This window comes from Aquarana catesbeiana, linkage group LG05 (genome assembly GCF_042186555.1).
Source record: "Aquarana catesbeiana isolate 2022-GZ linkage group LG05, ASM4218655v1, whole genome shotgun sequence".
Classification (NCBI taxonomy): Eukaryota; Metazoa; Chordata; class Amphibia; order Anura; family Ranidae; genus Aquarana; species Aquarana catesbeiana.
Genome location: NC_133328.1, coordinates 413202346 through 413228568, shown reverse-complemented (window position 1 = coordinate 413228568; position 26223 = coordinate 413202346). Strand labels below are relative to the sequence as shown.

General features: G+C 41.0%; 1 protein-coding gene across 2 annotated transcripts in view; it reads right to left on the bottom strand.

Annotated features, from left to right (window-relative positions):
• CARMIL1 (capping protein regulator and myosin 1 linker 1) overlaps positions 1 to 26223 on the bottom strand; it is a 475715-nt gene that overhangs the window by 433104 nt on the left and 16388 nt on the right. For both annotated transcript variants that reach the window (XM_073631176.1, XM_073631177.1), the window contains exon 2: positions 15429 to 15526. In XM_073631176.1, coding sequence (XP_073487277.1) covers positions 15429 to 15526 — 98 coding nt within the window. The remainder of the gene's footprint in view (positions 1 to 15428; positions 15527 to 26223) is intronic.

The window sequence follows — 26223 nt, the reverse complement described above, 5'->3', positions numbered from 1 at the left end:
ACTATCTTGCTTTGCATGTAACGAGTCTATCTCATATATTAGTTTCACCTTTTAAGTTGCATTAGTGAAATAAATGAACATTATTGATATTTGATCATTACATATAAAGTCTGCCTGGAAGTACTGCCCAGTGATGGTTCTTCATACTGTTCTTTATCTTCACTAGATACCTGTATCTATCACTTCGTTAGACTAATGGAAACCAGCAGATTATCCGTGTGAATGAGATTTTATCCAAACAGCTAATGAGCGATACAGAGATACCCACCAAAGTGAAAACCTACATATTTTAATCTACCGTATATTTAAATCCATATGTATAAAAGTAAACTAGGGTAAAAATGTAAAAAACAACAAAACTTTGAGGCAAACACTACATTACTAATTGAAAACAAAAAAGGTACTCACTGACTCCTAACAAAAGCCTGAGCTCATTTGACTGTACTTCTATGGATCACAGGAGTGCAGTTCGTTTTGCACTCCTGTGACCCATTTTCAGCAGAGAGCAGGCTGAAGTCCGCTCTCTGCTGATTTCACTAATGTCAGTCCAGGCTCAGCGTCATCACAACCACAAAGTCAGGATCCACCTAGAACCCTGAACTGTCACCTGGCTCAACCTCTCAATGAGAACCTGACCTGGCCGACCCCCCCCCCACAGCTCAGCGCTCCAATGAGCGTGGAGGGGCAGAGCAGAGAGCTGTGACTGACAGGCAGCAGCTCTCTGCTTGGGGAGCTGTGAGAACCGAGCCATCGGAGATGTTCGATCGCTCGGTTCTCAGTGTAGAGGCGCCGGGGGGACAGATGCAGCACTGGACCAATGCTGCATCCACCGAGATAAGTATGAATGGGGGGGGGGGGGGGGGAACAAACCACACTTCCCTTTTAAATGTCAGCCAGATCCTGCATGCACAGTTCATCCATCTATTGCCAGCAAATATGAAAAACTCACATCAGGCAAACACACGTGTGTGTGCCTATGGGGAAGGAATGGGCGAGTTCAGGCTGTGGCTGTCTTGGTGGAAACCATGATTGCCAGGAAATCTATGCCAATGTTTCTCAACGCCAGTCTTCAAGTACCCCCAACAGGTTGTGTTCTCAGACTTTCCATTATTTTGCACAGGTGGTGATTTGATCAGTTCCACTGCCTTAGTAATTACCACAGCTGTTTCATCTGAGGGAAATCCTGAAAACATGACCTGTTGGGGGTACTTGAGGACTGGATTTGAAACATTAATCTATGCCACCTGACTTTCCTCCAGACTTGGCCAAGTAAGATTGGCCAGAAGCTAAAAAGGGCCAAATGGTTGCATATTCTGTACTGTCTGTGTGTCAATTGTTGATTTTTTTTTTCTGGGATACACCTAACAGTGTACTTACCCATTTTTAGCCCGCTCCAGTCACGTGCTTATCCATTTTCAGCCCACTCCAGTCACGTGATTCAGCTCCCATGTCAGTCAGCAGCAGAGAGGAGGGAGCACCGACAGATGGACCAAAGGGGCCTATAGCTGACTTCACCTCTCTCAGGCATTCCAGCCGTTGTCAAGCACTCTCTCCTCTCCCCTGCAACTGCTGCTGTCCAATTTTATTGCCATCTATTGGGGGAGGGGGGGGTAATAAAAGTGTAAGTTCTCCTTTACAGAAAACTGTAAGGTGAACTTACACTGGAGCCCCTTCCCATCGCACCTGGTCCTGCTAACCTGGAGTCTGGCCATCTCCCGTTCTGACAGATTGTATCGCTGATTTATCAGTCTGGGGGATTTGAAATCCCCACGGCTTTCTCACTTCTTCGCATGCAGTGATAGGACGGGCTACGCGGGTTCTGATTGATCAGCACCACCCACCAATTAGAATGCTCCTATATGTGCCTCCCAACGAGGTAGAGCTTTCTTTTGGTGGCATTTGATCAGTTTTTTTTTTTGTTGCGCAAAATTTTTTCCTTTCCTTCCTAAATTTCTTCATCAGTTTAGACCAATATGTTTTCTGCTGCATATTTTTGATTTTAAAAAAATCCCAATAAGGGTATATTGATTGGTTTGCTCAAACCTTGTAGTTTCTACAAACTATGGGATAGATTTATGGCATTTTTATTAATTTTTTTACTATTAATTGCAGCGATCAGCAATTTTGAGCAGGACTGCAATATTGCGGCAGATCAATCAATCAGACACTTGACACTTGAAACCTTTTTGGGAACCAGTGACATTACAGTGATCACTGTATAAATGACACTGGCAGGGAAGGGGTTAAAGTGAGGGGCAGTTAAATCTCTCTCTCATGGGGGGGCGCTGGAGCACCGCTTTAAGATGGGAATTTCCCTCTTTTTTAAAAGACGCAAAACAAAACAAAAAAAACAAAAACAAACAAACAAACAAAAAACGAAGGAGTGAAGAATAAATGAATAGTTTTTGCTAAAAACCATACATTTTAAAATGCCCCACTCCATGCTGATGTTATTTCATACCAAACTGGACAAAATTGGTTTAAAATGTAGGGTCATTAGTTTGTTACATCTGGTTTTTCTGATTTGCTTATCTTGGTTTTATACAAATAGTAGTAACTATATACAGTCAAATCAATCACACAAAATCACATTTTGCCAGCCTAGCATTACAAATACTTTTCCAATAAAAGCACAATAGGCTTGTATCAGTGTGGGGAAGGCTGTACAAGGCCTTTTACTATAGCCAGCTGCAGTAAATTGGCCAAGAAAGGTTACATATTTGTTATTGTTATTTTGTAGAATAAAGTCAGGCTGAAGTTATACATTCCTGCTCCAGCAGCTTGCCATTTACCGTGCTCTCTCCCACTTCATTTCTAATTCTCTAAAAGAGACTAATGGAATTTACAATCTGTTCAGACTTGTAATGCAGAGTTTACTCAAGGGCTTAAATCACATGCTGGTTTTGCCTTTAGGACACAGCCCCAGAATTTCAGACAGAAAATATTATTCGCAAAAAACACAATAGCCTTGGGCATGTTAAAACTCCGAACGACAAAATAAAACGTCTTATAGAGAAAAAAAACAAAAAAAAAACAAAGTCTACTAACAAATGATGTTTAATTAGCATATTATTTGTTGTGATGTTTAATTAGCAAATTATTTGTACCTCTGACCCACACAATTTTTTAATGTAGATAACCTGATGCAGCAGTAACATAGCAAACTAGGAAAATCTGTACTTCTAGTTAAAGAATGTGTTTTGTCTGCGGAAATAATTTTTAGTTTTGTAATAAAATAGTATTCATCTCCCACCAATAGAGCCTCCCTACTGGTAAGAAGTAATGGCATCACAAACACATCCTTTGTTTTGCTGTAATTCTAGAATCTCGGCGATCCCGCCTGCAATTCAAAAACCGCCTAGGAGTTAAACTATTAGGTTACATTAACACCTGCGATCAAGGCTGGTGCGAACTGTAGTGGCAGGAATCTACAGATTCCTGCTGCAGCTGTGAGCAGCTAGGTGCAGCTGCTGGCCCTGTTCACTATAATGGTAGGTCACAAGCAGCCACAGCTATCCATAAAGCCAGCGATTACCTGCGGTGATCTCTGCTGGATGAACATTGTCTGTGCAGATATCCCCAGAACAGCCACAGCAGGAATCAGAAGATTCCAGACACTACAATTCGCACCAGCCTTAATCGTCAGTCTAAATGTAGCCCTAAAGTAGGATTCCCGTTAAATTTCAACTAATCTTAAAAGTGGTTGTAAACCCTCACATATACCGAGTTAAGTGAATAGCCTCAGGTGATACACATATATGAACCAAATCCTTCTACATAAAGTTTTACTTGTTTATCCGCAGTCTTCTCTTCCCTACAACTTGTCAAAGTGATAAAATCTGTATGCATCTGTGACTAGTACAGAGAAGGAAGTAGAAAACTGCAGTTAACAACCGAGACACTGTGTCAGAGCTGATTGGAGGAAAGGGGCACACCCCCTCTACATTAGGCAGAGAAACAAAGGAACAGGCAGAGCTGCATTGTGAATAGACAAGCTCTCTGCTTATCTTCCTCTCCAACACAAATTTTTTGCCCATGTTAACTCATGTGTCGAAAAAAATTCTCATGCCGATAACAAAGGAACGAAGCCCCAGTGAGAAACAACACTTAGAGCTTTGGAGAGAGATAAGTAAACACTACAGATATATGTGCTTAGCTCAAATTCCATGACTGGGGGTTACAACCACTTGCTCGCCCATACTTCCCAAATACCTATTCTGATTACCAAATGTAAGAAAAATCTCTATACTTCATTTCTAGGGTGATCTGGCAATCAGTTCCCCTCTGTCAGGCAGCACCAGCTGCAGGGGAGAGTAGAGAGTACCGACAACAGATGGGCCATAGTAAGATTGTGGGTAACATCATCGGCCTTTGTTGAGAGCTCTTTTCATGCCCCTGCTGACACGGGGGGGGGACGCGCACACACACACACACACACACACACACACACACACACCAGAATGGGCTGAAAACAGGCAAGTATACAGAGCTTACATAGGTCTGTCAGAATAGGAGTTAGGAGGAGGGAGGGAGCATTTTTAAAGAGCAGTTAGGATTTGACTGGAATTCTACTTTAACATAAAGAGGTCAATGTCAGACAGACAACTAGCATTTTCAAAAGACAAGATCGTAATGGCAGCCCACATGTTTCCTTCCTAACAGTTCACATTTTTGGGCCCGGTCACACTAATGTGCATTTCAGTTATTTGTGGTAAAACATGCATTATATCTCGCATTACTGCAACATGCAGTACTAATTTTATATTGCACACACCAACACACCTAGGTAGTGAAGCACAGTGCACTTATGTTTTGAATCACAACACCTTTATGTCCCTTAAAATATGTTGCAGTGCTCATCAGCCCATTTTGTTTTAATAAAATTTAGTCAGAAATAACAAATCAGCACAAGGGACATTTACAGTCAGTAGGATTTGTCATTTGTGCTGCTGGCTCAACTGTTAGCTGTAATCCCTCCATCAATGCGAGCACCCCCTCCCCCCCAGCATAATCTTCTGTGGTGCAATCGCGGCTAATAGAGCCGTCAGAACAGCAACAGTCACTTATCAAGAGTGCCCAACTATGCCCGCCCTTTCCACCCAGATCCTCCATTTACTATCACATCTATGAATGAAACTGGATCTATGAATGGAGGGGTTGGAGCTTTTATTCATCCTTCACTCCTACATTCAGAGATCATTTTCCATTAACAGAATCAATAGTACAGCTACTACAAATGGCGGACAGGGATGTAAAACATAATTAGATGATGAAATTCAGCACTTGCCTTTAGTAATTCAAAGCTTTTTTTCCCCATAATCCACGATTATGCACAATGCTGTGTTTAAATGTAGTATGTTCCATTTTCAACCAGCACATGCATGTTAACTGGAGCAAGCAAAAACCAAGGCACTTTGCCTTTTTCATTCACTGGGGCTATGGTTAGCCCCGATGCAAGTGGTGTGAATGGGCTTTTACATGGTGTGACTTGTTGCAGGGTTTTCTAGTCTTCCGCTTCATGCCCATTTGTAACAATCTGAAAATTCGATGGCTGGCTTGGTAAAGAGTTTTTACAGTTCAAAACATTGCAGATGGCAGACTCAGTAAAATGTAACAAAGTGTTACAGTTTTTGTGTACTGCTTTTTGCCATCCATCATCTGCATATGAGGAATATGACCCAGGGTACACTGATCTCCAAAAGGAATCGACTGGTTGATTTCGCATATGCCTCAGAAGCCCTGATATTAATGTTGGAGGTTGCTATATTGTTGGTAATCAGAAAGTCAAGCAGCTCAGTGAGCATACAGGTCTATGACAGCAACCAGAGGTGCATGCCATCCCAACTAGGCATCATGCCGAAGGGTTCTTGTAAACCATGTGCTCTTTAAGAATTTGCATTGCAAGCAACAGACAGGGTTTCCCCAAGGAGTAAGGTGTGTGGCGTATTACTTACATACATACCTGCTTTCCACTGACTCCAGCAGCGAGGTATCTATAGGATTTATCAGCTCTAATCATCTGTCATGGTCATAATATTTCCAATGATTGTGTTTTGCTACCCAGATAGATAATTTTTTATGTGCATTCAACAAGGGACTATATCTCTAAAGGTCATGATTGCTACCAAAGGGTAGAACTTACAGTGTTGAATATTTGGGAAGGTGTTGATCCAACAGTGATCCCAACAACACTGCAGCTTAATATAGAAGAAATTCTTTGAGTGAAAACCTCATTAATTAAGGCCATATAATTACCCCTTGATCTGTTAAAGTATGCACTACTACCAGGAATTTGAAATGTTCTTCCTTTTTTGAGTAACAGGTTCTTAAGGGGGTTCTTTAATGATGCGCTGATGTGCTTTTATGAGATGAGGTTATGATGGTGGTCCAGCTGCTAACTGGAATTTTCTGGTGACAATGTTGTCATTTTTTAAATTTGGTAGAGGGTCAGAGAATTTAAAAAAACAATATTTATGTAATAATTTTTCTATACTTTTTGCTATACTGCATTTGTCCTATGACCCATTCAAGATGTTATTAGTCTTGGATTTCTAAGGACTACATGTCCCATTGCTACCTGCAAGCATTGATGGTGTGATGCGAGGGTTGTTTTTTTCCTGTGGCGGCTCACTCGTAAAACTTTTCATCACCTCTGCAGTATAGTTGTAGTTCAGAAGGTGGGCTCCATAAAACGAGTGACACAGCCGTGCATATTTAAAAAAGACATAGTGAATATGTGTCACTGCATTAAAAGGAAATAGGTCCACTGGGATTCTTCAAAAAAGTACCTTTACATATTTCAAGATAATTCAGAATAATAGAAGTAGGTTAAAACAAATGGAAATTCTATGTGAAAAGAAATACGGTATTATGGTTTTGACCATAGATACACTAGACCGATGCCAAACACTTTGTCATTAAGAATTTAACAGGTATGTTAGCCTACAGGTGTTTATTTATTTGCTTCAGTGGTGTCAGAACACTTTCACATAGTTGCGGCTTGATTATTTAGTTATTTCCTACTATATATAATTTTTCTTTGATTATCTATTCATCTCACAACATATCAGCGCTTTAGTACACTAGTTACACGAGTGATGGGCAGCCTTACTGACTAATTGGGAGGCTGACTGCAGGGATGCCACATTTTTTACAGGGGGGAAAAAAAAAAAAAATATATATGTATGTATGTATGTATGTATGTATGTATGTATGTATGTGTATATATATATATATATATATATATATATATATATATATATATATATATATATATATATATATATATATATATATATATATATATATATATATATTTGCCGTCTAGATCAATTAATCCACTGAACATGCCGACATATGCTTTTCACTGCAGGTAATTTCTGCTAATGCAATTTGCCCATCTTATACTCCACTTGAATTACCCAAATTTGTACTGCATTTATTCTAACAGCTGCATTAGTTGCATTCTAATCCAGTATGTCTACATTTAAAGCAAACGTTGTAAGCTCATGGGATCATCAGTTTATTCATTAGCCATCGCAGACATAAAAATGCACTTACCACTTTCTTGCTTTGTATTTTTGAATAGAAACATGGCAAACACCACATGGGCATTCGAATTTAAAATCAATGGCCATGAAGCCTTAAGCATTCAGTCTTATTTTACTTGCATGTGCATTCTGGTCAGGACCTGACACGTGTAATCTGTTACAATGAGTTAAATCTGCTTGTCTGAGCAAGCCTTAAATACTCATTCATTTATGTACTCCATGCCACTACTATCTTTCCAATCTCTTGAAAAGAGTCATTTGAAATTTATAAAAGCCGATTATCACCACTGGCTCAGTGTTGCACAGTCCAGCAATTTGCGAGTTCAAAAGCTGAACTCACCAGAATAAGCTAAATATGCAGGTTTTCCCATTTAACACACACTATTATGAAGAGAAAACATCAGTGTGGTTATTGCGTTTTAGACGCAGACATTTGCAGATTCATCTGCCACATACTAGAATTAAAAAGGAGTTAGTTCAGTATATAGCATTCACTGAACTGCTTTAAAATGAGTATGCAGCACACGTGATGAAATGTATTGGTTTCTGATGCATACTTCTTAATGAGTAGGGGATTTTCACCCATTCATTTTAGAACGGCACATTGTTTTACACATGGTCAGAGGATATGAAATTTTATGGGGGGTACTGGAGCAAAATATTATATAGAGAGAGCATTGAAGTCTGCTCCCATCAACGCCAAACTTCTATGAAAACCAGTGTGTAATTTTTCACTTCAACTTCGCTCAAAATGTTTTATTATTTGTTCCATTTTATTTCTAGATAATGCATCCTAAATAGAACTTTCACAGCAAGATCTGATGATGCACATCGATTAACAGAATTTGAGTTCTGCCTGTCTTCAACATCGCCCAAACAGCACAATTACCTAATGTAACACTGATTCACCAATCAGGTTTGCTCAGTTAAAGCGGATCTACCCCCCCCCCCCAAAAAAAAAAAAAAAAAGTTTAATATATAGCACTTTACACATCTTTAGATGCAGTGGCTGCATTTGTTTCTATTTTCAGTTTTTTTGTTTTCCTATACTTATAACCAGTAATCCTGCAAATAACACACTTTCAGTCCTAGGCTGACAACATTCACTAACTCCACTGTTTCTATGATGAAGCAGTGGTGTCTAGGCTGCTTTACTGATCTGAACTACAAACACCTACCTGTACCTCTTTCCTCATCTCCATTACATGGGGAGGAGTTGTGTAGATCACACAAATTGGCTTGATAAAACATTGTTTGTGATTTCAGTTCAGTACACAGAAATCTTGTAAGGCTTCCTGTACACTACTGCTGGTAAATGGATGTTTTAGGAGCAGTTGGGCTTTTTGTCAGCTCATTAGTACATGTACACAGGGTCGTTTATAGTAGTTTCTAGGCAGTCGAGTTTAGAAGCATTTTTTGGAAAAAAAAAAAAAAGCGTTCAGGATGGATGTTCAGAGGCATTTGAAACGCCTGTAATAGCTTGTAAACGTGTGCAAGGTCCAACATTCACCAGCTCCGTGATGTCCTCATGGAGGAGTGGAAGAGGACTCCAGTACCAACCTGTGAAGCTCTGGTGAGCTCCATGCCCAAGAGGGCTAAAGCAGTGCTGGAAAATAATGGTGGCCACACAAAACATTGATAATTTGGGCCTAATTTGGACAAATTTCACTTAGGGGTGTACTCACTTTTGTTGCCAGTGGTTTAGACATTAATGGCTGTGTGTTGAGTTATTTTGAGGGGACAGCAAATATACACTGTTATACAACCCCTTGAAATTTTGTGATGTCACAACCAAAAATGTAAATTATTATAATAATTATACAGAATTTATATAGCGCCAACAGTTTGCGCAGCGCTTTACAACATGAGGGCGGACAGTACACTACAGGATTTTATGCGATAGAACAACACAAAGTGGCAAGTAATTGTGAAGTGGAAGGAAAATAATAAATGGTTTTCAAAATTTTTTACAAATAAATATATCTGAAAATTGTGGCGTGCATTTGTATTCGGCCCCCTTTACTCTGATACCCCCTAACTGAAATCTAGTTGAACCAATTGCCTTCAGAAGTCACCCCTATTAGTAAAATCTCAATATAAATACAGCTGTTCTGTGAAACCCTCAGGAGGTTTGTTAGAGAACCTTAGTGAACAAACAGTATCAAAAGGTCAAGGAACACACCAGACAGGTCAGGGATAAAGTTGTGGAGAAGTTTATAGCAGGGTTAGCTATAAAGAAATATCCCAAAGCTTTGAACATCTCACAGAGCACTGTTCAATCCATCATCTGAAAATGGAAAGAGTATGGCACAACTGCAAACCTACCAAGACATGTCTGCCCACCTAAACTGACAGGCCGGGCAAGGAGAGCATTAATCAGAGAAGCAGCCAAGAGGCACATGGTAACTCTGGAGGAGAGGCAGAGATCCTCAGCTCAGCTGGGAGACTCTGTCTACAGGGCAACTATTGGTTGTGCACTCCAATGTGGAAGAATGTGCTCTGGTGAGAGGAGATCAAAAAAATTGAACTTTTTGGCCCAAAAACACTATGTGTGGCAGAAAACTAACACTGCACATCACCCTGAACACACCATCCCCACCGTGAAACATGGTGGTGACAGCATCATGCTGTGGGGATACTTTTCTTCAGCAGGGTCATGCTGTGGGGATACTTTTCTTCAGCAGGGACGCTGGTCACAGTTGATAGGAAGATGGATGGAGCCAAATACAGGGCATTCTTAGAAGACAACCAGTTAGAGTCTGCAAAAGGCTTGAGACTGAGGCGGAGGTTCACCTTCAAGCAGGACAACGGAATACAATGGAGAACTTGTGGCAAGACTTGAAAATTGCTGTTCAGACGCTCTCCATCCAATCTGAAAGAGCTGGAGCTATTTTGCAAAGAAGAATGGGCAAAAATGTCACTCTAGATGTGCAAAGCTGGTAGAGGCATACCCAAAAAAGACTTGCAGCTGTAATTGCAGTGAAAGGTGGTTCTGCAAAAGTATTGACACAGGGGGGCTGAATACAAATGCACGTCACACTTTTCACATATTTGTAAAAAAAAAAAAAAAAATGTAAACCATCATTTTGGTCTATCACATAAAATCCCAATAAAATACATTTACTTTTGGGTTGTAATATGAAGAAAAGAAAAAAAAGTTGGAATATTGCAAGGGGTATGAATACTTTTTCAAGGTGATGAATATGTTACTTTATTGTAAAATTGATTTTCACATGTATTTGTTATAGCGCTGCACTTTTTTCTTCTTTTAAAAAAAAAAAAAAAAAAAAAAAAAAAAAAAGAAGAAGGGGAAGGTGGGGAATAAAAACATTAGCTAACAATCATTGTGACTAAGAATGACTAAACTTCCTGTAAAAAGAAACTTTCACTGCGCTTTCCTAGTTGGGAATGATTCATTATAAAAGTAAAGTAAACACAGGCACAGGTTAGTACAGAGATATTACTTCATGCTCCAGTTCCACATATACAGAGAAATGTCAGCAATGCTTTGCCCCAAGCTATATAGGCAAACGCCAAGCAACAGTTCCTATAATTCCACAATGGAACGAACATTCATATACAAAACAGAACTAAAAATGGGAAACCATCAGAATCGCCAGGCTGGGCACAAAATGTAACAAATACACAAACAAGTCCTTATTTCATACTTGGTAATGACATTTTTTTTTTTTCTATACATACACAGTACTGTGCAAAAGGCAGCTCTTCTGCAGAAACAAACAAATGGACAAGGGGAGCAAACACTGTAGTTTGCTGTAGAAACTAAACACAGCATATGAGATGTATATCAAGCGATCGCAGAACTGGCGGAAACTAGGGCTGTACCGATACCACTTTAAGACCAAGTACTGATACCTCTCCCCCCTCCATCTCCCCCCCCCCCCCCTTACCTCGCTGATACCGATTACCGATACCGTTTTTTAATGTCATGTGACAGTGGACTGTGTCAGTATTTTATTTTTTACAATTTATATATTTTTTGTTACAATGCTTTTTCTTTTCTTGGGGGGGGGGGGGGCGCAATTTTTTTTTTTTTTGTCAATTTTACTTTTTAAAAGTTTATTACAATTTTTTTTTTTAAATCAGCCCTGTTGGGGGGGGGGGGCTTTGGTGAGATATCAGGGGTCTAAACAGGACCCTGACATCTCACCTTAGAGACAGAGAAAGGGATTGAGGGTACAGATTCCCCAGTCCCTTTCTGGAGACAGCTGCTCCTCTCCACTCACAAACTGAAGCATTGTAAAACAACAGACTCTGTTCATTCAGAAAAGGAAGGAGCCGGTAAATGACAGGATTGACAGATTTACCGCCTCCCTCCTCCGCTCTCCATCCTGACAGATTGGGGGGGGGGGGGGTAGGGAACGGGACCAGAGGAGCACGGACGACATGGCGGGAGACGGGAGGAGCACAGAGAGGGGGACACAAGCACTGATTTCCCTGTATAGATTTCAATAAAGCAGGAAGGGGAAGGAGGAGAAGCAGCTGTCCGTTGCTTTATTGAAATCTATACAAGGAGATCAGTGCTTGTAACTCCCCCCACCGCCGCACCGATCATCCCTGACTGTCCAGGTATCAGGGGAAGCATCTGAGCATTTGGAGTATTTTTACTCCTGCAAATGTTTGATATCGGCACCGATACTGATACTAGTATTGGTGCAGCCCTAATGGAAGCCAATGTGAACCTGCTGCACCCAGCTACAGTCCAGAGAAGTTTTATCAGAAGTGGTCTTTATGGAACTTGCAGCTAAAAGCCATTTGTCCAATGTGGAAACAAAGAAACAACTCACCTACGTACAAATACGTGAGGACTGGTACACAGAAAAATAGCAGATGCTGGACTGAAGGATTAAAATCTGGATATTTTGGTTTATAAAAAAGCAGTCTAACTGGAAAGGGCTGAAGAATAGCTTATAGATTAAAGTCGACAGGCAACAGCAATGCACAGTGAAGGTTCTCTGAAGATCTGAGCCTGCATTTTCACAAATGGTATTTGATTAAGTTCCATGGCATTTGATTAAGTTCCATGGCATCTCACTGCCAAGAACTACATTCGTATTCCTATCCATCATGCAATACTATCAGGAAGGCTTCTGATTTGTCCCAACTTGACAATGACCCCATACACAAGGTTGAAACCATAAAAAAGCATCTGCAGCAAAAGGAGAACCAGGGAATCATGAAACAGTTAGTATGGTCCGCATGGAGCCCAGATCTCCACATCATCAAGCCAGTCTGACATGCTTGCAGCAAAAGATAAAGTAAGAAAACCAAAGTCTCAAATGGCAGTTTGTCAAAAAAGGCTTGGAACAAGCTATCACTCAAGTCCTTGAGGAACTGCACGCACGTGTAACTCAAGAGTACTGCTGATACTTTTAAAGTAGAAACTATGGCTTCCCAATACAGAAAAAAAATGCACATAATTATATGTTTATCTGCTGTTACAGTTTCCTCTTAGTCCCATAAATACCTGTAGAGCCTGGCAGTGAGGTCCACCTAATACAGCTCCCTGTGATGTGTGGTATTTTAAAGTGGTTGTAAACCCTTACATATATCCATTAAAGTAACTGGCCTCAGGTGATACACAGAGAGGAAACAAATCATCCAACATAAGTTGCACCTGTTTATCTGCAGTTTTCTCTTCTTTACGGTCACTCAAGGGCCAGAGTTCATGAAGGTTGTCTGAGCCCCCCCACAGAAAAACTTTTCAAAAGTGACTCATGCAGATATTAGTGGAACTAAGAAGAAGACAGAAATTACACTTGTTGCTCATGCGGGGCTGTGGAGGGGGAATGAGCAGCTGGACCAGCCTCTCAGTGGCACACCGAGTGGCGAGCCAGCTGCCCTCAGGCATCTATGTGGATGCAGACACTGTTGGGATCCCTGCAGAGCCAGGACCGGTCACACAACAAATTTACAGTATACGACCAAACATATGTGGACACCCCATCAATTTATTAAGTCAATGTTTTTCCTGTAAAGAGTAGATATAGTGTATTTCATTTTATTGCATTTACTGAATTTTGTAATCCTTGATTAAATGAAATAGAACTATTCTCACTTTGCATATTTTACAAGTGCCCATGACTTTTTACAGTACTGTACAAATAAGAATATAGGCAAGAAGGCCTAAAGTAGTAGACATACTACTTTGAACATTTCAGATGGCATGGCTTATCTGGATAGGTTTTTATTTCCCTTCAACGTCATGCAGTTGATAACCTCTCATGAACTGTGAAAAAAAAAAAAAAAAAAAGGCCTTTTGTCTGAAAATGGCCTAATCAGCTTGCTGGCACACTTACAGAGGTTCATCATATGAAAATGTGATGACACAAATAGTTAATACCGCAGTCAGGAGAGCACAATTAGATTACCCATTTGTGATCATTTTAATAACAAACTCTTACCAACTCATTAAACAAGGAAAACCCCTTTTTTGTCGTGCTAGATAATATTTTTTAGCCTCTGGCTTATTTACCACGAACCACTGCAATACCTTTTCCACTCCCAAAATGATCTTTACTAAGCTGCCTTGCTGATGAAATTAGAAGCCTAGCTGGAATGTAGAGTTCAGCAAGTAGGACAAAATATTGGAAGTTCAACTTCTACACTGCATGACCAAAGAGTGGTTTATATAATATACAGTGCAAGTAGTGCAAGTACACAAACAGATTGCAAATTTACTGGCATTAGAGTAGTACAAAAAAAAAAATAAAAAACACACAACACTTCACGTACTCAGTACATGTATTAAGAACTCAAATAAGTGTGTAAAGCAATTGTACATAGGGTAGGACTCAAAGATCGTGCAGTACACTAAGGAAATCCAGTATACAATGAACGATATAACTCCACCAGTAACAACACTTTAGACAATCCTTAGGTGACGACACCATTGTGACTTTATCCAAACACCCACTTCATCTGTCTCTCACTAACCGCTACCCAGGCTTCAGCCATTCAATGTTTAAAGTTATCTTAGCTGGTTTCTTCTGGGCCTGGAGGCAGCGAGGTACAAGACAAATCATTAGAGTCCAACCACCAGGACCATATTTTTTTGGAACTTCCTAGGGCACCCCCTATGTTTGTAAGTGAGCTCTTCTCTCCGTAATGTAAAATTAAGAATTTTACGCCGTAAGTTGTGTGTCGGAGGTGTGGGTGAGAGCCACTTCTGTAATATGAGTTTGCAAACTAAGTATTGGGATCTTGTCCGCATGGTATGTAAATAGTCTGGGATAATTCCCAGGAGTGTGAATTTTGGATCTAATACCACCCTAGTTGAACAGAGGAAATTAAGAGTCGTGAATATATTTTCCCATTATCGATGACGTTTTGGACAACTCCCCAGCATGTGGATAAGGGACCCAGTGGCTGAGGTACATCTAAGACACATTGGCAAGGTTGCCCTTGCCCAGGAGTGAAGCTTCTGCGGAGTGTAATGTACTCTATGGGTTCTGGTTGAAACCGATCACTACACTTTGCAACAATTGACTAGATAAGCTTATGAGTTATTCATAATTCTATGTTTTTGTAGGCATATGAATACAGAGAGCAATGCCAGGGCAACTTACTTTAGGAATCATTTGATAATAAAATCTTTCATTTATGGGCAGATTCTGACAGAATCAGCCACCAGGACTTCTATTTTTTTAGCTCCTTGAACATCAGTTGGTAGGACTGCTCACCAGCCACAGCCATTTTTGGCAAAGGATTGGATTTTGGAGTCTTAATTAGATTTAAATATCTAATGGGAAAGTTTGTGGATGGATTACCTACTGCAGCAAACAGTTTACATTTTTGTCTTGCACTCTAAAAATGTGAGAAAACACATTTGTCAATAAATAAATAGTTTTTACATACCAGCACTTTGTTCTCAAATTTGTCTCCTTTGACTTCCAGTTTCACCTTCTTCCGCACAGCAATCTTAATTTTCCTTCCGATAACATCCCTTATGCTTTCTGAAATTGAATGACAACAAAAATCACAGAATTATTTTAATACATAAATTTCAGAATTATTTTGTTATGAACAGCGGAGAGCTTTTTGAGGAAGCTCTATAGCATTTTGAGGGACACAATAAAAATACTTATGCCGCGTACACACGACCAGACTTTACGGCATACTTGGTTCGGCGGACCGGAGTCCGGACAATTCGATCGTGTGTGGGCTCTAGCGGACTTTTTTTCCCCAAAAGTTCGACGAACCTAGAAATGAAACGTTTTAAATCTTTTCGACGGACTCGAGTCCAGTCGAAAAGTACGCTCGTCTGTATGCTAGTCCGACGGACAAAAACCGATGCTAGGACAGCTATTGGCTACTGGCTATGAACTGCCTTGTTTCAGTCCGGTCGTACGTCATCACGTACGAATCCTTCGGACTTTGATTGTGTGTAGGCAAGTCGGTTCAGTCGTAAAGTCCCGTCGTAAAGTCCGCAGGACAAAGTCTGCCGTAAAGTCCGCTTGTGTGTACGCAGCATTAGAAGCCCAATGCCCTGTACACACGACCGATACGGGCAGCTGTTAAAGGTCTCTTTTAATAGCCTTCATAGAACCAGGGGAACATTGATAACACTGATACGAATACGTCCGGTAGTACTTTTTGTCCTGTAATAGTTTGATATACACTACAAATTTTTGCCAAAATATCTGAACCCCCGGACAATAATACCAAATATGTGACATTGTACCTATTGCATTTTGACATCTCCAGCATACTTCTGTATTTTCCCTATATTATGCATATCTACTGGGCATCTATACCATCTTTCAAGAAATTTATAATTTCTTTCCTGGTGTCTATGTGATAGAGATAATTTATGTAATAAAAATGCTTTTTCCCCACTTCTTCTTCCCACTTAGTTAGATATGTCAGCTCTTTTTTCTTAGTTTTTGAATTCAAATATTTATATAATATAGATAAGACATGGGCTGGTCTATGTTCTTGTAATAATAATTTTTCAAAATTCTGTTAGTGGTCTATCTTATACAGAATTTTTTGTCACAGACTGAATATAAGTTTGAAGTTGTTGATACTGCATTCATTTAGTCTTGTTATCCAGACCCAAAGATTCCATTGGAGGGAGGCTGTTCTCCACCAGAGTCTGAACCACCCTCACATCCTCATCTCTGTGCCATGTTAGGAAAATTAGAGTTTCCATTGCTGGTGGAAAATCCGGGTTATCAAATAGTGGAGTCATTGGTCCAATCTGAGTAGACCAGTTCCCCCTTTTCAATAACGTATCCCATACTCTTAATGTTGAGTGTACCAAAAATGGCATCTCTCTCCTGGGAGGTTGATGATCTATTATTATCCATGGCAGGGATTTCAATTTTATAGCCGTGGCATCCTCCTCCAGCTTCACCCATTGTTTACTGTCTGCATTATGGAACCAATCCACTATTCTAGATATAAATACCGAGCAGAGATAAATTAAAAAATCTGGAAGGGCTAAACCTCCATCCTTTTTTGCCAGAGTTAGCATATCCCTTCTGATGCAAGCTGATTTATGCACCCATATAAAATTTCTTATAACCTTCTGTAGTTGATCCAATAATTTTGTTGGAAAAAAAAATTGGAATTTTCTGAAATATATGACTTTTGGTAGTATATCCATTTTTATAGTATTAATCCTCCCCATCCAGGAGAAAACCGTTCCGTCATACCGTTGCAGCATTATATTTTGTATTATCGGAAGATAATTAAGTTCTTGGAGTTTAGTTAAATCTCTAGGAACACATGTTCCCAGGTATTTGATGGCTGTTTTTTGAAGGAAAAAAAAAATTCTTAGGAAGCTCCACTATCTTACTTGTTAATGTAATATTTAGGGCTTCTGATTTGTCAAAACTGACTTTAAAGTTACTCAATATTCCAAAACGGTTGAACTCCTGGATGAGATTCGGTATTGTCACTACAGGATTAGTTACGTATAACAAATCATCTGCGTATACTGACATTTTATATTCCTTCTCCCCAACTTTTATCCCTTGTATATCTACATTTTTACGAATAGCAGTAGTCAAATGTTCCATCACTAATATGTACAACAACAGGGATAAGGGGCAGCCCTGTCGAGTTCCATTTGATATTATTACTGGATCAGATACACTTCCATTTGCACGAATTCTAGCTATTGGAATATGATATAAAGCCATTATCTTCTCCAGAAGTAAAGGCCCTATTCCCCATTGCTTAAGCGTCTCTTCAAGGAAACACCATCCCACCCTGTCAAATGACTTCTCGGCGTCTACCGCCAATAGACAGGATGGGATGGCATCTCTCTGGGCACATTCCACCAATGTCAGAGTCTTCACTGTATTTGTCTCTTTCCTCCTGACACCCTACAAATCCCACTTGATCCAAGTGGACATATGCTAGTAAAATTGGTGTAAGTCTATTTGAGATTATTTTAGAGTATACTCAAATATCAATATTTGTTAAAGAAATCAAGCGATAATTTCTACATTGTGTATGATCCTTCTCAGGCTTAGGAATGAGCGAGATATACGCTTCCATACCTTGTGGGGCAAAGGGTCGAGAGGCAGACACTGAACTGAAGGTCTTCCTCATGATGGGAATCAGTAATTCTTTAAATGTCCTGTAGAACGGTGAAGTAAACCATCCGGCCCTGGACTCTTGCCCAATATCAGTGAATTTATTACATTCTAGACTTCAAGCTCTGAAAAATTCAATTTCTAACTGTTCTGTTTCTGCTATTGTAAGGGTTTGTATTGTGGTTTCTTCTAAATATTGGCGTACGTTTTGTGAAACTTTTCAGGATCACTTTCCGCTGTTTGATTTGGTATATTATATTGTCTACAGTAAAAAAAAAGTGAAATGATTTTACAATTCCTTTTGGATCATGTACCATTTCTCCTGATATTGTTTTAATCTTTACTACTGACATCATAGATGTGCATTGATGGAGTGCCCTCGCTAAGAGCCTGCCTGGTTTATTTCCACGTTGGTAATATAGCGCACGATTTTTATCTCTAAGCTGCAAGGTTTGTTCTTTCAATAATGTTTGTAATTGTATCCTTCTATCAGTTAATATCACTAAATCTTCAGAGGTTACAATTTGTTTATGTAACTTTGCGAGTTTTGATATATCTTTTAGGAGTAATGATACTTTATTCCCTTTTTCTTTTTTTAATCTTGCTCCATGTTTTATAAAAAGACCGCGTATTACGCATTTTAATGTTTCCCATTGTGTGGGTAGGGAAGTGGAATCTCCCTCATGATCTATCACAAAGTTTTTGATTGCTCGCCCAATTTCTCAGATACAGATCTCGTCTTTAAGTAAATTATCATTTATTGTTGCTTCCCCCGATACAACCAAAACCAGAAACAATGGAGCATGGTCAGACCAGACAAAGTTTCCAATCTCAGAGGAAGATGCCATCGCCATCCCCATTTGATTTATAATAAAAGAGATCCAATCTATGATATGTACAATGAACAGGTTTGTTATTTTAATAGAAAAAAAAAAAAAACACACAAAAAACTTTACAATCACTTTAAGCACTTAGCTAGCCACTTCTGGGCATTTGTGGCCAAATTTAGCAACAGAACTGCAGGGAGAAGTTGGTGCAGGGAACTTTGAGGAGTCAAAGGGTTCCTTATAGTCCAGGATACATTAAACTATCTTTTCTTTCTCTATTGCTGCGGTCTGCGCAATTTAGGAGTAGCTTTGCGCATAAAGCAGAAAACATGCAGACAGCATGCTTTCTTGAATAGTAGAATCCAGCATTAGTTTTAACTAAAATAACAGCGTGACACAAAAGTGTATCATCATATAGGTGCACCTAGGGTAGCAGGAGGTTGAAATACAGTTGTGCTCATAAGTTTATATACCCTGGCAGAATTTATGATTTTTTTGGCCATTTTTCAGAGAATATGAATAACACAAAAACATTTTTTACTTGTGGTTAGTGTTGGGCTGAAGCCATTTATTATCAATCAACTGTGTTTACGCTTTTTAAAATCATAATAATGACAACAGAAACTAATCAAATGAGCCTGATCAAAAGTTAACATACCCTGGTGATTTTGGCCTGATAACATGCACACAAGTTGACACAAAGGGGTTTGAATGGCTAATAAAAAGGTAACAATTCTCACCTGTGATCTGACATTTATGGATTCTGAGTCATGGGGAAAGCAAAAGAATTGTCAAAGGATCTGCGGGAAAGGGTAGTTGAAGTGTATAAAACGGGAAAGAGATATAAAAAGAGAAAGAGATCCAAGGAATTGAGAATGCCAATCAGCAGTGTTCAAACTCTAATCAAAAAGTGGAAAATGAGGGGTTCTGTTGAATCCAAACCACGGTCAGGTAGACCAACTACAATTTCAGCCACAACTGCCAGGAAAATTAATCGGGATGCAAAGAAAAACCCACAAGTAAATTCAGGTGAAATACAGGACTCTCTGAAAACATGTGGTGTGACCGTTTCAAGATGCACAATAAGGAGGCACTTGAAGAAAGATGGGGTGCATGGTCGAGTGGCCAGAAGAAAGCCATTACTATGCAAATGCCACAAAGTATCCCGCTTACAATACGCCAAACAGCCCAGAGACAAGCCTCAAACCTGGCACAGTCATTTGGAGTGATAAGACCAAAATTTAGCTTTTTGGCCACAACCATAAACACTACATTTGGAGAGGAGTAGACAAGGCCTATGATGAAAGGTTACACTTCCCTACTGTGAAACACGGGAGGTGGATCGCTGATGTTTTGGGGGATGTGTGAGCTACAAAGACACAGGAAATTTGGTCAAAAATTGATGGCAAGATGAATGCAGTATGTTATCAAAATACTTGAGGAACATTTGCATTCAGCCAGGAAGCTGCGCATGGGATGTACTTAGACATTCCAACATGACAATGATCCAAAACACAAGGCCAAGTCGACCTGTCATTGGCTACAGCAGAATAAAGTGAGGGTTCTGGAGTGGCCATCTCAGTCTCCTGACCTCAATATCATTGAGCCACTCTGGGGAGATCTCAAAAACGTGCAGTTCATGCAAGACGGCCCAAGAATTTACAGGAACTGGAGTCTTTTTGCCAAAAGGAATGGGCAGCTATATTATCTTAAGATAAAGAGCCTCATCCACAAATACCACAAAAGACTTCAAGCTGTCACTGATGTTAAAGGGGGCAATACACGGTATTAAGTACTGGGGTATGTAAACTTTTTATTAGGGTCATTTGGGTAGTTTCTGTTATTATGATTTATAAAAAGAGTAAACACAGTTGATTGATAATAAATCGCTTCAGCCAAACACTAGCCATGAGTAAAAGAAAAGTAGGCATTTTGCCTATAGAGAAAAAGTAATTTTGTCACAATTTTACTATGCTTATGGTGTGTTTTTCATAGTTCAAGTGACTCAAAAACTGCATCAAAAAAACATAACACTTGTGCATTATTGATGCATTTTTGCTGCGTTTTCAATGCCTTTTAAATGGGGTGGTGCGTTTTTTTGTTTCTTTTAGCTGACCAAAAATGCAGCAAGCAAGATTTTTAACACCACAATGAAAGCGCAACAGACCAGTGTTAAGACAAATTTAAAAGGGATGCATTTTTCTTGCGCTAAAAAAGGTGGCAATCAATAATGGCCGACACTAAAAATTTCTATTATTTTAAAATTACACATACATACTTTTTTTAATAAAACTCATTTTTGGTACCAAAATTTCCATTTGGTGCACCTCCAATATATAATGCTACAGAAAACTGTCAGGCAGCAGACATGCTAGATGAGATAGTGGTCAGAGACACTACACTAGAGAGGTTGGGTTGTAGGGATATACTAGGCATGTTACACAAGACTAGTAGAGACCACCGCTATTACCCCTTTACAAATTAAGGCTCCCATTCCCTCTATAGATTGCCAGAGTCCAAGGGCCACCCATGTACCAAAGGGCTGCATGTGGCCCTCAGGCCAAAGGTTAGGTAATAAACACACCATTCATTAACCACTAGCCTACCGTCATGACGGCGGGACGGTAAGCCTCTTGTTCTGGGCGGCCGTCATATGACGTGAGCCCGTTTAAACAGGGCATGCGCGCGATCGTGAGCGCGCAGCCCTGTACTGTCGGTGGCGGCGTGTCACCGAGACACCGCTCGTCACCGACAGGGGTGAACAGCCACTGGGCATGGCTGTTTACCACGTGATCGGCCGTGATGAAGTCACGGCTGATCACTAATGGTACATCCCCGCATTACACGGCGCATGCGTGCGATAGTGAGCGCGCTGCGCGTCGGTGGCAGCGTGTTCTCCGGGAACACTGCTCGTCACCGACGATAGTTTACAGCCATTGGCCAGGGCTGTGTACCATGTGATCCATTCACAGACGATCACTAACTGTAAACAAAGAGCTGTCACTAGCTGTTACTAGCCCTTCTCTCCTCACACACTGTTTCCAGTGTGAGGAGAGAAGAGCCAGGAGCAGCGAGTTACAGATCTATGTACTGTGGTGTCTGCACCAACACCACTTCTGTCCCATCGCCCCCCCCCCCCCCCATTGTCATCTGTCACCCAACAGTAATCCCATAAAAAGTGCACCTGTCACATAGAGACTGCCATCAGTGACCATCAGCGGTGCACCCGTCACCCATCAGTGACCATCAGCGGTGCACCCGTCACCCATCAGTGACCATCAGCGGTGCACCCGTCACCCATCAGTGACCATCAGCGGTGCACCCATCAGTGACCGTCGCCTGTCAGTGACCATCGCCTGTCAACAATCTGTGACTATCACCTGTCACCGTCCGTGGCCTGTCACCCATCAGTGACCGTGCCCTCTCACCCGTCACCCATCAGTGACTGTGCCCTCTCACCCATCAGTGACCATCAGCGGTGCACCTGTCACCCATCAGTGACCGTCGCCTGTCAACTATCTGTGACCATCGCCCATCACACCATCACCTCTCAGTGAACGTCACCTGCCACCCATCGCACAGCCCATCAGTGACCGTCACCTGCCACCCATCTGTCACCCGTCGCACAGCTACCCGCCACACAGCCATGTCCAAAAGAGTTTATACTAGTGAGGAGGCATTCCAGATCCTCTCTATGACTGATGAGAGCACCGGGGAGTTCTCATTAGAGTCCAATTCTGATTCCGAATCAAATTCGGCATTTGAACCGATTGAGAATAGCAATGATTCGGGTGAAGAATGGGTCCCTCCTAAAAAGGCACGACACTCTGGAAACCAGGAAGCCGCCAGCAACCAGGATTATATTCCCAGGCCCAGTACCAGTGCTGTCACATCACACCTGAGTTCCAGCACAGGAAATTCAACTCCCCCAACTACTGGAGTGTCACGTCCCCCAAGAGCCAGGGCCGCTACATACATGCCAGATGGTCTTGCCAACCCAACATGGCTGCCTTCCAACTCGGGATCACCAAATATGCCCCCTTTCACAGCACAGCCAGGTGTGCAGGCCAACACCCAAAATTTTACAGAGATCAATTTTTTTTCACCTGTTTTTGCCCGACACTTTGCTGCCAGCAGTATATTGCCAGCAACCCCCAATCATCTTATGCCCGTCCGTTTGAGTGGAGAGATTTCAATTTGGAGGAGTTCAAATGGTTTTTGGGCCTCACCCTAAATATGGGCCTTACAAAAAAAAAAAAAAAAAAAAAAATATAATGAAGGACATACCTATTGGTCCACCCACCCCATCCACCATATGCCCATGTATTCTGCCGCAATGTCCAGGTCCCGATATGAGATTCTCTCATTTTAAACGACAACACCCAGTGCCCTCCCCGCAATCATCCAAATTCCGATAAGCTATACAAGATTCGCCCACTGATAAATTTATTTTCCCAACGATTTGCAGAACTTTATGTCCCCGAGAAGAATATATGTGTGGATGAGTCCCTGGTACCATTTTCAGGCCGGCTAGGAATAAAACAATATATTCCTAGCAAAAAATGGAGTCAAATTTTACAAGCTGTGTGAGAGAGCCACGGGATATCTATATGCGTTCCGCATATATGAGGGAAGAGATTCCCAGCCCCCTGAGTGCCTGGCCTAAATGGGCACAACTGGAAAAATCGTATGGGACCTGGCTTACCCACTTCTGAAAAAAGGCTATCATATATACCTGGACAACTTTTATACCAGCCTGCCCCTTTTCAGACACCTATATATTGAAAAAAACCTGGCCTGCGGAACCTCAAGAAAAAATAGGAAGGGCTTCCCACAATCCATAGTGAACAAAAGGCTGCAAAGGGGGAAAGAGCAACACTGAGATGTAATGAAGTGCTGGCCTTGAGGTGGAGGAATAACAGGAACGTGCACATGATGTCCACCATTCATGATGACACTACAGTTGTAGTTCAGCGAAGACGAGGTCCCATTGAAAAACCGACATGTGTCCAAGACTATAATCTCTACATGGGGGGGGGGGGGGTTGGAGTGGATTTCAATGACCAAAATGATTCAGCCCTATTTGTCAATAAGGAGGTCCCGATTCTGGTACAAGAAGGTAGCAATATATCTAATCCATTTGGCCATTTACAATTCCTACATAATCTACACAAAATCCACAGAAAGCCCCGCCCCCTTCCTAAAATTCATAGAAGTAGTAGTCACGTCCCTCATCTATCAACAAAGACCCCTCCCAGAAGGACTTCGTTCTGATGCTGTTAGCCGACTTCATGAACGCCACTTCCCATACAACATTCCACCATCAGAAGCAGGCCGAAGACGGCAAAAAAGATGTCGCGTGTGCAGCAGAAGAGGTTTTCGAAAAGATACCAGCTTCCATTGTCCCCAGTGTCCCTCCCAACCTGGCCTTTGCATTGGTGAATGCTTCGAACTGTATCATACATCCCTAAGTTATTAGCCCATATTTTCCCCATTTTCGCTGATCATTTTCCATGCTTCCCCAAATAACCATGCCACTGCCTTCAATGTGAACTGACCCTGGCCTGCCTTTTGACTATGCCTCTGCCTACCGTTTGGACTGTTTGCTCGTGAACTGACCCTGGCCTGTTTTGTGACTACGCTTCTGTCTACCGCTTGGACTGCTTGCACGTTAACTGACCCTGGCCTGTTTTATGGACTATGCTTTTGCCCACCGCTTGGACTGATCTGTTGCCCTGCTACTATAGTACACAGGGGTCTCACATGTGAGGGGCTCCAGAATAGTTTTTCCGGATGGAGATAATTTTTTTTTGTTTTCTCCCGGATTAGGTTCTGGAGTCCGGAGGCTTTATAGAGATTTGGGTGGGTCGAAGCCTCTACCCCTGTGCCCCTGTGCACAGGTCTTACCCGATTGCAGCCCTCAGCCTTCTGCTGACTTACTGCCATCATGCCTTTGCCTGCCGCATGAACGGACCACACCTCTGCCTGCTACCTGGACTATGCAAATAATTCGCTGTAGCAAGAGGCAGTATGTTTATGAAGGGCTGGAGAGCGGTACAATAATGAGTGTCTGCAGGTAACAGTGTACCAGGACCAATATTATGGCTGTGCTGGCTGTCTCTGCCTGGACAATTCCTATGGACTGTGCCGTGCCAACTATAGACAATATTCCTGCCTACTGCCTGGATAGTTATTATTGCTGTCGCTAAGTACATCCCTGACTGCCGCCTGGACCAGTGCTCTCTTCTGTGGACACTACTAAAAGCACAGGTAATACTTTTTTTTTTCCTTTCCGCAATAGAATTTATCTTGGACTGTAATTCTTGGTATGTACATGCTATGTGTTAGAAATATGAAGGGCCTTCAAAAATGATAGGTTGCCAGGAAATTATCTATGTAATATATGCTCCTAGAACGCCTGATGGTGCTACTTGGATGTTGGGCCTGTGTGTGTGGCCAAGCTGTGTAAAAAGTCTCACACATGTGGTATCCCCATACTCAGGGGGAGTAGCAGAATGTATTTTGGGGTGTCATTTTTGCTATGTGTTGGAAATATCTTATAAATGGACAACGTTGTGTAAAAAAAAAAAAAAAAAATGCGTTTTTATTTTTTTTTTTTTTCCACATTTTCCAAAAACTTCTGGAAAAAAAATAACCATGCAAAAGAGTCATTATGCCTCATAGATTATACGTTGGGGTGTTTGCTTTCCAAAATGGGGTCATTTTGTGGGCAATTCCTTTGTCCTGGTGCTCCAGGGCCTTCAAAAGTGTAATAGGTGGTTGAGACATGAGATGTGCAATTTATGCTCGTAGATCGCCTGATGGTGCGACTTCAATGTTGGGCCTTTGTATGTGGCCACTGGCCAGGCTGTGTAAAAGTCCCACACATGTGGTATTCCCATACTCGGTAAGAGTAGCAGAATGTACTTTGTTGTATGCATATGCTCTGTGAGAGAAATAACCAGTTAATATGAAAAATCTTCCTTTTGCAAAGAATTGTGGGAAAAAAATACAACTTAAAAAAACTCACCATGCTACTTACTTAATACCGTGGAATGTCTACTTTCTAAAAAGGGGTCATTTGGGGGGTATTTGCACTTTTCTGACTTGTTAGTACCTCAAGAAATGAGATTCACCTGATGTACTGAAGGCCTGATCAGATGTTTTCAATTTTCAGTGATTGGCACCATAGTTTGTAGACTCTATAACTTTCACAAAGACCAAATAATATACATTAATTTGGGTTATTTTTACCAAAGATATATAGCAGTATAAATT